Source organism: Balaenoptera physalus (genome assembly GCF_965194825.1).
Source record: "Balaenoptera physalus genome assembly, chromosome: 19".
NCBI lineage: Eukaryota > Metazoa > Chordata > Mammalia > Artiodactyla > Balaenopteridae > Balaenoptera > Balaenoptera physalus.
The window spans coordinates 66,240,603-66,251,524 of record NC_138900.1 but is presented as its reverse complement, the minus strand read 5'-3'; the positions used below and the strand labels follow the sequence as shown (position 1 = coordinate 66,251,524).

Sequence of the window (10,922 nt, the reverse complement as noted above, 5' to 3'; positions counted from 1 at the left end):
GCCCGCCCGCGCCCCCGGCCCCGGCCTCGGCCCCGGGCGGCGGCCCCCGGCCCCGCGTGGCGGCGCGGCGCGGGCGGCAGCATGGTGGAGAAGCGCTGCCCGCTGCAGAGGGACGGCGTGTACCGCTGGTTCTCGGAGCTGCCGTCGCCGCAGCGCGTGGAGTTCCTGTGCGGCCTGCTGGACCTGTGCATCCCGCTCGAGCTGCGCTTCCTCGGCTCGTGCCTCGAGGACCTGGCCCGCAAGGACTACCACTCGCTGCGCGACTCGGAGATCAAGGCCAACAACCCGGCCGACCTGGGCAGCCTCACCAACCTGACAGACGAGGTGGTGCGCAGCAAACTGCTCGTGTCGCTGGCGCTGCTGGGCTCGGAGCAGCGCGAGGCGGCGGGCGTGCTCTACCGCACGCTCACGCACATCGACTCCATCATCCACAACTACGGGCTGCAGCTCAACGAGGGCCGCACGGGCGATGAGTTCCTGCTGCTTTTCACCATGGCCTCCAACCACCCGGCCTTCAGCTTCCACCAGAAGCAGGTGCTGCGCCAGGAGCTCACGCAGATCCAGAGCAGCCTGAGCGGCGGCGGCGGCGGCGGCGGCGGGGGCCCCGGGGGCAAGAGCGCGCTGCCCACATGCCCGGCCTGCCACAAGGTGCGTGCCCGCGCCCCAAGTTCTCACCCCGGGCCCCAAGCCCCCGCCGGAACCCCAAACCTCCCACTTAGCTCCCCAAGCCCCCACTGGCACCCCACATCACCACAAACCCCTGTGCGCACCCCAGGCTTCCGACCCACCGACTCCTCGCCACCCCAAGCTTCCACTCCGCACTTCACTCCGTGTCCCACGCCTCCCTCCTGCACTTCAGACCCCACCCTCACCTCAACCCCCTATTCCCTCCTTGCACAACAAACCCGCACCCCTAGACCCCGCCCGGCACCCCACGCCCCCTGGGGCCCATCGCACCCGCCTTGCTCGGGGCCCGGGGGAGGGGGCTCCGGGACTGGGGAAGGACGCCCCGGGCAGAGTTCGCGGCCCGCCGGGCCTTCGGTACACGTCTTCCGCGGGAAGCTGGAACCGAGATAAGGCCTTTGTCCCCTTCATCGGGCTGTTGGGCGACAGATAACCGTTACACATTGTGTCCTCTTGGTTTTTCCAAATCTGGTGTTTATTATCAGAAAAGGAAGCCGCTAGTGAGGTGGAGATTAGAAGGCGCTGGAACGATAGGAGACGTTCGCGGGGTGCTGTGCTGGGGCTCCCACGGCTTAGGTGTCCATTTCCCGGGAGTGGTGGTGTCGGCGTCGCCCCAGGAGGTTAGGGTCGGCGTGGGCCGCAGGCCGCCATGGGCCGCAGGCCGCCGTGTGCACGTGTGTCAGTGTGTGCGTGTACGTGAGTACACGTCTGCTTGAGTGTATGTGCATTGTGTGTATACGTGAGTGTGTGCGCACGTATATATGTGTATAGAGTGTATATGTGTATTTCTGAATGTGTACGTGTGTCTGTATTTATATTGTGTGTAAGAACCGGGCTGTTGTAACAGACGGAAAAGCAGGTTTGGAGCCTTCAACGCATGTGAAACAGTTATTTCTCCGTGACCCGCCTTCCTTTTTAGAAACAAATCCCAGGCTGATTGAGAGTCCAACTAGGATTAGTTAAAAGATCTCCTGTCTCCAAATTAAACAGGAAGGGCAGAGTGGTCATTCAGTTAGAAATGTGAACTTTTGTCTAAATGTTTAAAAACTATGTAAACACAAAGCATTTGGGGCTCAAACGTCTTTTTAACAGCCCCCTGGGACCCTGTGCCAGAATTGTGCTCCAAGCAAAAGGATTTATTTTTGACCACGTGTGTTGTGTGTTTTGGGATTAAAACTGACTGGGAAGTAAAAGATTGCAATCATACCAGTAGTCTGAGTGCTTTTTGATAGTGTCTGCGCTGTCCGAAACTAAAACTTTGTTTCTCTGGTTTGCTAGTGGTGGTTTTTAAGCTCTTTCAACTGTGGATTGTGGCTTTTAATGATTTCCTTTGAGACATGGTTGTGATACCTACATTGGTTGTTTTTTTTTTTTTAGCTGCATTGGGTCTTCGTTGCTGCGCACAGTCTTTCTCTAGTTTCCGCAAGCAGGGGCTACTCTTCCTTGTGGTGCGTGGGCTTCTCATTGGGGTGTCTTGTGGAGCACAGGCTCTAGGCGCACGGGCTTCAGTAGTTGTGGCATGCAGGCTCAGTAGTTATGGCTCGCAGGCTCTAGACTGCAGGCTCAGTAGTTGTGGCGCACGGGCTTAGTTGCTCCACGGCATGTGGGATCTTCCCGGACCAGGGCTCGAACCCGTGTCCCCTGCATTGGCAGGCAGATTCTTAAACACTGTGCCACCAGGGAAGCCCCCCTACATTGGTTTTTAACTTGTCGTATCTTTTTTGAGATATGAACCACTCTGAGACTTTGGTTTCCTTTTTTAAGCGTGTGTTCAAATCCCATCCTAAAAATGTTTTTCCAGCTACAACAAAGGGAAAGCAGGGTCCTATAAAATGTGGTTGTCCATAGGGCACTCAGTAGGCTCTGGGGTGCTGGTGTTCATGGGCTTTCAGTCCCTGGTGGCCAGTTTCATGAGCTCTCAGTCCTCTGTTCGTGTTAGTAAACACTGGTAGTGTCTGTGGCTGTTACACCAGTCATATTCACCTCTTGAAAGGGATTCCTTTGTGTGTACAGATGCATCACTTTATAAGAGCAGAAGATGGCGATTATTTTGGCGGGGCAGCGAGCTAAAGCTAGAACAAAAATACCTTTTATAAGAGAGACTTTTTGTCAAGCCAGAAACCCATTTGATGAGATGCAGGGGCTCGGAATTGACCAGCTGTGTGACCTTGGCCAGAATCCTCTCTCGTCCTGGTTTTCCCTTTGGGGGTGGAAAGCAGGTTACCTGTCTCATGGGCTCGTTTGGAGGGTTCCATGAGGTCCCATGTGAAGCGCCCAGGAGATGTTCTGTGAGAGCTCTCTTGGCCTTGTCCTCTCTGGCTTTCCATAGAGGAGCGCTAACTTTTTTTTTGGCTGCAGTGCTGGGCTTGTGGGATCTTAGTTCCCCGACCAGGGATGGATCCCCGACCCCTGACAGTGAGAACGCCAAGTCCTAACCACTGGACTGCCAGGGAATTCCCTAGGAGTACTAACTTAAACAAGGCACGTTGTCAGGGAGTGAAATATTTATGTTTTGGAGTTTTGGTGTTTTCTAAGTTGATTTTTGAATATGTAGTTACTTGGAGCTGGCTTTTTTGTTGTTGTTGTTGTTCTGTTCATCTGTGGGAAACTGGAGAATTTTGCCTGACATTTAATAATGAGGTTATAATGAGTAACCTTGGGGCCATTGCTTCCATGTTTCAGAAGCAATCATGGTGTCTAGTTTTACCTAGTACATCCCCTGTGTCACTGCTGAACTTAACTTCACTCATATTCACTTAACTTTCTGTTCCTTTGCTGCTTTCAAATTCATGCCTGACACTGATACACAAGTCCTGTGAAATCTAACAAGTAAGCCTTTTGCCTTGTTAGTATCCCTAAATCTAATATTTAGTGCAGTCCTGAAAAAGCAGCCCCTTAAAGCTCTGTTTGCATTTCTTTTGTAAGACGTTGTGTTTTGTTTTGAACTCTTTGAGCTTAGAGACTTTGTGTTTATCTTTTAAAGATAAAGACATTAATTGTTTTTTATTCTTTATCCTATTTAAAGGGACATACTTCTTGTAACTAAATTTTCTGATATAGTCAGTATTTGCAATTCCTTCTCTAAAGTCTCACTGGGTTATTTTAAAATTCTTCTTGCCCCAAGGACTTGTAGAAGAAGTTTAAAAGTGTGAAGAATGTAAAATAGACATTTTTACTTTCAGAAAGGAAGGTGTTCGTAGGCTGGAGGGAGAGTGGGGTGGCTTCACTGTGCTCAGTAGGTAGGCACTGTAGGTGTGCAGTGCGAAAAACTGTCTTTCCATTTTATTTAATTATAAAGCCATAGTTTTGGGAAAAGTTTAAATTTATCTTTTGCCATCTTTTCTCTGTATGAGTGATAAAGTGCTGTGGCATATGCTTATTTATTTATTGAGATTTAATTCGTATGTCATGAAATTCACTCCTCTAAAGTGTATAATTCAGTGGTTTCTAGTATATTCACAGAGTTGTGCAGCCATCACCACTGTCTGATTCCAGAACATTTTCATCACCCCTAAAAGAAACCTGTACCTATTTGCAGTCACTTCCCATTCACCCTCCCCCAGCCGTGACAACCACTAATCTACTTGCTGTCTGTGGATTTGCCTGTTGTGGGCATTTCATGTAAATGGGATCACACACGAGGTGGCCTTTTGTGGTTGGCTGCTTTCACTCAGCGTACTGTTCTCAAGGTTCACTCATGTCCTGTGTAGCCTGTGTCAGCACTTCACTCCTTTCAGGTTGAATAATTTCTGTTGTGTGGCTCTACCCCGTTTTGTTTGTCCATCCATCAGTTGATGGGTTTGTGAGTTGTCTCCGGTGCTTGCTTCTAGACTTTTTCATTCACGGCTAGTAGGCTAGTGTCTTAATCCCTTCCACCTAACACTTGCTCAGTCGTCTCCGGAGTGTCGCCCGCACACGGCCGTCCGGAGGGACCCGGCTCTCAACGGTAAGAGCGCACCTGGCGGGTTGCTGGGCGTCGGCGCAGCGCCCGGCAGGTCTGTCCCTGGGCTCCCCGTGGAACTGCGGTGAGAGGTGGCAGAGGCCACTCTGCTCTCAGGGCTGCCGGTCAGCTCCGTGGTCACGCTGTGAGCCGGGGAGCTGTGAGCCCCTCCTGCCCTCGCGTTCCGGAATTTCGTGATGAGGATCCTCACGGACCCACTTCGAGAGGGTGTCGAAACTGCTTGTAAAGTGCTTAGTGCAGGAGCGTGGTGGGTGGCGGCCCTCCTCTGGGTGTGTGTCCTGTGGTACAGCTCCGGAGTCCTCCTCTGTGCGCTGAGTGCCCGAGAAACTTGGGGTCCGCGCAGATACGGTGAACAAACCCGCTAATAATCTCTTGCCCAAGGCAAGCAAGAGCTTGCTTTGTCTCGTTGCTTTTCGTAAGCTGTTGGAAACCATTGCAGTTCAGAGGTGAGACACCTGGTAGTTTGTCATGTGCGGTAGAAATGGCTTCCTCTGGGTTCTCCTTTAACCCTAAACCCTGGACTGTTGGAGCTGAAAGTAGTCTGAAACCACAGGAAGGGACTTTGCCTGGAGCTGCTGTTTTCCCGCTCAGGTTAAAGGAAGAGCTGTGCCTGGAAGGCCAGTGCGGCTCCCTGTTCACACTTGTTCCAGGCAGCTGAGGTCCAAGGTCACCAGTCTCTAAGCAAGTCTGGCTTCCTTCATCACACTGCAGGAGAGGGTGTCCTGAGATAGATTGGATTTTTTTTTTTTTGGCCAGCTTTTATAGGTCCCAAAGAGTGTCCTCTTTTTGTAGTGAAGTACGTGATAAGGAATTGAGACATCCTGGGGTACGGTTTTAATTGCTTTTCTGCTGCTGGTATATTCGTTGAAAATGAAAACCCCTCACGTCTCCTTGGAGTCTCAGTCCTGCTGTTTTTCTCCTGTATAATGGCTCAGATTATGTGGCACTTTAATTACTGTCTTTTGCCCTCAGATTAATTTAAGGCTATTTACTTTGACACGAGCTAGTTCGCATTTGCTTTATTTAACTCAACAAACATTTTTGAGTTCCTATTCCACATGTGTTCTGGAGTATAGTTGTAGAAGCTGGAAGTTTCATGTCATATTAGGGTGTGATGAGCGATGGGGTAGCATTACTGATACAAGTTAGAACGTAATTGCAGATAAACATCAATATTAGCCTTGTTTCTGCAGTTTTTGAAGTTCATTGTTTACTTAGGCTTTATTTTACCCATTTTTCTTCTCAGTCCTGTATACTTTATTTACCTTCCTTTTGGATTGAGGACATTTTGGATTAATATACATATTTTCCCAACAAATTCACTTATGAGTTTTACAACTTGAAAGGAAGCTAGGAGGAGGGACCCGAGCTGGTACATCCTTTCTGTTTGCTAAACTGTTGACTGCTGACCTCCTTAGAGACTGTTAGTAAATCAAAGGAAAAATTTTATCACATCTAGGAAAAATAGTCTCTACTTCAGTATTCTTTTTATTTTTTCCTGCCTTAGATGGACTGGAGTTTAGAAAAAAAGATCTTTTGGGTATCTTTTTTTTTGAGAACCCGCCTCAGAACACTGCTGCTCTCGTTAGTTTGAGTAGGAGCTGTTGCCCCCAGTTCACGAACTGGTTTACAGATTATTGAAGGGTCTCTGATGTTTGACTTTACCCTTGAAATATACAGTTTAGAAATCACTCTCAACCAGGCAGCGGTTTTGTAGGAGCCTCCCTATTTATAATAGCCACTCTATTTTATGGCTGCCCTGTGAGACCTAACATATTATAGCAACGTTTCCTGTCAAAAGCGAAAAGCAATTATTGAGAACTAATGAAATATTTGGTTAATTCTTAAGCAGTTTGTTTTGTTTTGGGTTAGAAGGCCTGAAGTTATTTAGAGTGAAGAGAAGACAAAGGCAAGACAGACTGTCTTTCAAATAATAGCTAATTTCACATAATCTCTTTGACACAGTCTACGGCCAGGACCTCAGAGGCAGGGCCAGCGGACTCGCCTCTGGGGGGTTGGAACTTGGGGTGGGTGTTTTGCAGGTTATCTGTACCCGTCCTGTCCTTAGTCTCTCGTTTCGGGGCAGAGGTTGCCTTTCTGTCCCAGGCAGTCCCTCTGTCTCTGTTCTGGTCACATCTGCCTGTTTCCTCAGGGACATTGTTAGGTCACGTGCTGCGCTTTGCTATTTCCTGACCTCCCCACCTCCCCACACCAACCTTTGACCTCCACTGTTTTCCCACTTGGAGCATCAGCACTTTCGTGGAAGCAGCAAGACCCTTCCTTCCACGTGTCCCCTCAGTCATCCACTCACGTCTTGGTTCCTTTGTGACCAAGTCCTGCCCCAGAGCAGCCAGCAGGCCTGCTCTCCAGGGAGAGCCCATTTTTAACAGTTTGGTGTGAATCCTTCTGAGGTTCTAATGCCTATATAAATATATACTTATGTATTCTTTGAAAACATCATATATGCATAATTAAATACAAATAGGATCTCCCATACATGCTATTCTGCCCACGTGTGCGTGCGCACGCGCGCACGCGCGCACACACACACACACACACACACACACACCCACCCACCCAAACCCAAACCCAGTGATACAGAATACAGCCAGCCTCCTGGAACCTGGCTTCTGCCCCCAGCCTCTTCAACTAGAACAGTTTTTATTAAAGGGAACCCAATAAACCTTTTAAATTAAAAATATTTTAATAGATAATGAGAAGTAAAAAAAAAAGTTGAAAAGCTACAAAAGAATATTCAATGAAACATCCCTTTCTTTCCCCTCCCCCATCCCCCATGCAATCAGGGAAGGACACACAGGACGTTTCAAGGTTCCTTTCCTTTACCTGCTGGTTGATACCTTTTATTTCATATTAAAAAAACAAGTTTTTGTTTTTTTGTTTTTTTTTACCCAGGAACCCATGCAGTTCCGTTCCCCTCTTTGTTCCTTGTAGAACCTTCCAGAAAGACTCTCTGTCTTTACAAATAGGTAACTGGTGTCTTGCTGCACGTACAGGTCTGTCCCTTGTTTGCTTCTCTGAGAGGCGTCTTTCTTGATGAGCGTTCATGTCAGTGCACAGAGCGGCTTCATTCTATTTTGTGGCTGCCCTGTGTGTCTCTGTTGATGAGCACTGTTCCCATCTTACTGTTACAGACAATGTCCGTCACTTCCATGTCATGTACACGTCACCTGCATATGGCCTTTCACATGTTGGTAAGTGTGTCTCCAGAGCCGAAGCCTGGACGTGGGGTTGGTGGCAGGTCACATGGTCTGCGCTTATGTAATTATTTGGGGTGTCGCCCAGCTGCACCTTGTGGGACCTCCACAGCGTGTGTGAGCGCCTGTCTGCGTCCCTCCCCTCCCGCTGGGCGTCAGCGCACCGCTGGCTGCTGCCGGGCACTTAGGCGAGGAGTGCTGCTCAGTGCAGGGACATGTTTGCAGGTGATCCATTTTATTTATTTTGGTTGAGCTCTCCGTATCCTTTGCCCCTTTCTGTTGGGTTGTTGATCTTTTCTTTATTGTTTTTTAGGAGCTCTTTAAGTTTCAAGGAAATTATCCTTTTGTCTTTAGTGGAAGTTGTAGGTATTTGTTTTCCAGGTTTGGATTTTTTCCAAGAGACTTTACCATGCAGTTTTTGTTTGTTTGTTTGTTTGTTTTAATGTCATTCTTATCAGTCTCGTTTGGCTTCTGGGTGTTGTGTCACAATTAGAAATGCAGTATACATTATGCATCGTACATATTACTATACATGTGCATAGATTGTGCTCATATACACATCATGCATTATACATGATAACCATTCCCTGTGGTGTCTTCTTACAAAACTTGTGTGGTTTCTCATTTTACATTTAGCAGATCCATCTGGAATTTATTTGGTATAAGGTACAAAGCTGGTTTTATATTTTCCAGATGACCACCTAGTTGTCCCAGTGCCATTTGTTGAATAATGCATCCTTTCCCTCTCAGATTTAAAGTGCTGTCTGTTACGGTATGGCATATTTCCCAAGTATGTTTCGGTTTACTTCTAGACTCTCCATTGGGTCTCACTGATGTCTTTATCTTGATGACCTCTTATTTGCCAGATTCACTGGCTACTTTTCAGCCCTTATCCTTCTCATCTCTCATTTGTTCTGTGGGTTCCCTGCGCAGTGAAATTCCGCGGGGGATGGTGTTATTGATTTTTTTTTAAACAAATGGGGCCGCTGAGATGCTGGGTTAAAGGGTCTGGGCGGGGCCTGATCACCCACTGCCTGGGAGCCGGGCCCCCTCCCTTACTTCTCTGGCACCGCTGACTTCCTCCTGCTTCTATGAGCGTTTGTTTTCCGTTTCTCTCCTGCTTTCCTGCCCTTTTGATGATGGTATTCCTCAGGCTTCTCTCCTCCTTTCTCTTCTCTTGTTACTTTATAATTCATGACATCTTCAGCTGTGATTTTGCCGCTCTCTCTGGTTACCCCCAAATCTCTAACTAACTGGGACTGAGCTACAGCTGGATGTCCCAGGGAGCTCAGTGTGTACAGAGGCAAGGTCCTCTCTTCCCATCCTGTATTGCTGCGCCCTTGTCCTGATCCCCAGCCAGGAGCCCACGCCTGCTTTCTCATTTTCAACCAGCTTGTTCTCAGGTCCCAAGCATCTCCATAGACTTACTGTTCTCCATCGGCACTGCCGCAGCCCGGTTCAGCGTTGGTTCTGTCTGTCTGTCTGTCCCTCGCTCTCTCCCCCCTCACCTCTCCCTAACACACTTGGCATGATGGTTACATCTGTGGGACACTCCTTAGTAGGTGGATTTGGGGTAGTTTATCAGGGATTCAGGGCACAGATTAAAGCTGTCTTCTGGGGACAAGCACAGCCCTAGCCCCGCGCGGCCCTGCCTCATCGCAAGTCAAGAAGCAGACTGGAATGTGAGTGACGACCTCTTTGTAGAATTAACTGATGCCATTGTTTTAAGTCTACAAGAGGCAACTTTATAACTTCTCTCTTTTGTTTTTTGATTAAATTTAAAACAGAAATTTCGGTACCTTAACTCCTTTTAGAAATAACAGTGACATGTTCAGGTGCCGACTTTAACCTGGTTGTAGTCTAGTACCACACCTACTCGTCTCCCTGGCCTGGGTCTGTGTACTGTAACACCCCGTAGTCTCCCTGGGCCCCTCTTAGCCTCTAACAGCAGTTCTCAGGGTGGCACAGAAACGGTCCTGGTAAGATGCCCGTAGGAGGGTTATTCTCTGGCATGCAGTTCTTAGCATGGTGTGCTGCGTCCTTTGTGATCTGCCCCTTGCCCGGCTATATTCAGCTTTTATATTGCTCCTGTTCACTGTGTTGCCACGTTGCCCTGAGCCTTTGCAGATGCTGTTCTCTCAGATGGGACACCTGCTGCCTGGGGCACCCCAACCCCTACTTCCTGGTGCACACATATTAAATAAGACTTCTTCTGGCTCCTTCTGTCCTAGCCCTTACCCTACTGTAGTAGGGTTCTTTAAGTTTTCATCACCAAACTTTGCCTTATTGGAGGGCAGAGACTGTGTCTCTGTCTTTCAATCCCAGAGGCCAGCGGTCCCTGCCACCTAGTAGGGGCTGTGTCCTGAGCGTCTGTGAAAACCCAGTGGAAGGGACATGTTGGTGTTTATGAAAGGCCCCCTCAGTGAAAACCTTTTCTTCCTTAGTGCTTTTCTTCTCTATGGCCCTATTAGTAATATCTGTTACCAACTCACACTCTCCATAGCCTTTATCCAATGGCTGTTTCTCTTACGCATTACACAGCCGTAGATTCTAGTGAATTTTAACATCTGTATCCTACTTACTTATTTTTCAAAAGCCGGCGTGCAAAAGCTTCTGTTGGGAGAAACTCTCTGAATAGGATGGTTTGGCTTTATATTACGCTGTGACAAAACCAAGTTTATGGACAAGTACACCCAGAGCTGGGGAGGAGGTGAGAGCTGGGGACAGGGCATGTGGTCTTCCGGTGCTCTGGTGGGCTGGTCACCTGTGGAGCCATGCACGTGGATCAGGTCGTCTTGGAGAGGTAGCTTAGAGCTTGTATCTCAAAACATAAGACTCTTTCACTATATTCCTTTAGTGTTTGCAGAATTGTAAATCATGGTAAGCCTAGATGTTTTAACGTGCTATAGAACGGCAGTAAACCAAGCGACTGTTATCACCCCAGTTGTTAGTTTATATGTCTTTTATACTTTAAACATTGACATCAGATTCATTATAAGAAGGGAGCATTATAGCATCATTTCGTAGTTACTTGGGACTTTTACATAAGAACTTCAGTAGAA

The 10,922-nt window shown here is 48.2% G+C and overlaps 1 protein-coding gene across 2 annotated transcripts in view; it reads left to right on the top strand.

Moving 5' to 3' along the window:
• Positions 1-8: 8 nt before the first annotated feature.
• ZCCHC14 (zinc finger CCHC-type containing 14) overlaps positions 9-10,922 on the top strand; it is a 57,014-nt gene continuing 46,100 nt past the window's right edge. The window contains exon 1 of one of the 2 annotated variants that reach the window (XM_082436890.1): positions 9-648. In XM_082436890.1, coding sequence (XP_082293016.1) covers positions 82-648 — 567 coding nt within the window. In that variant the 5' untranslated portion in view covers positions 9-81. The remainder of the gene's footprint in view (positions 649-10,922) is intronic. The other variant, XM_082436889.1, reaches the window with a different exon arrangement.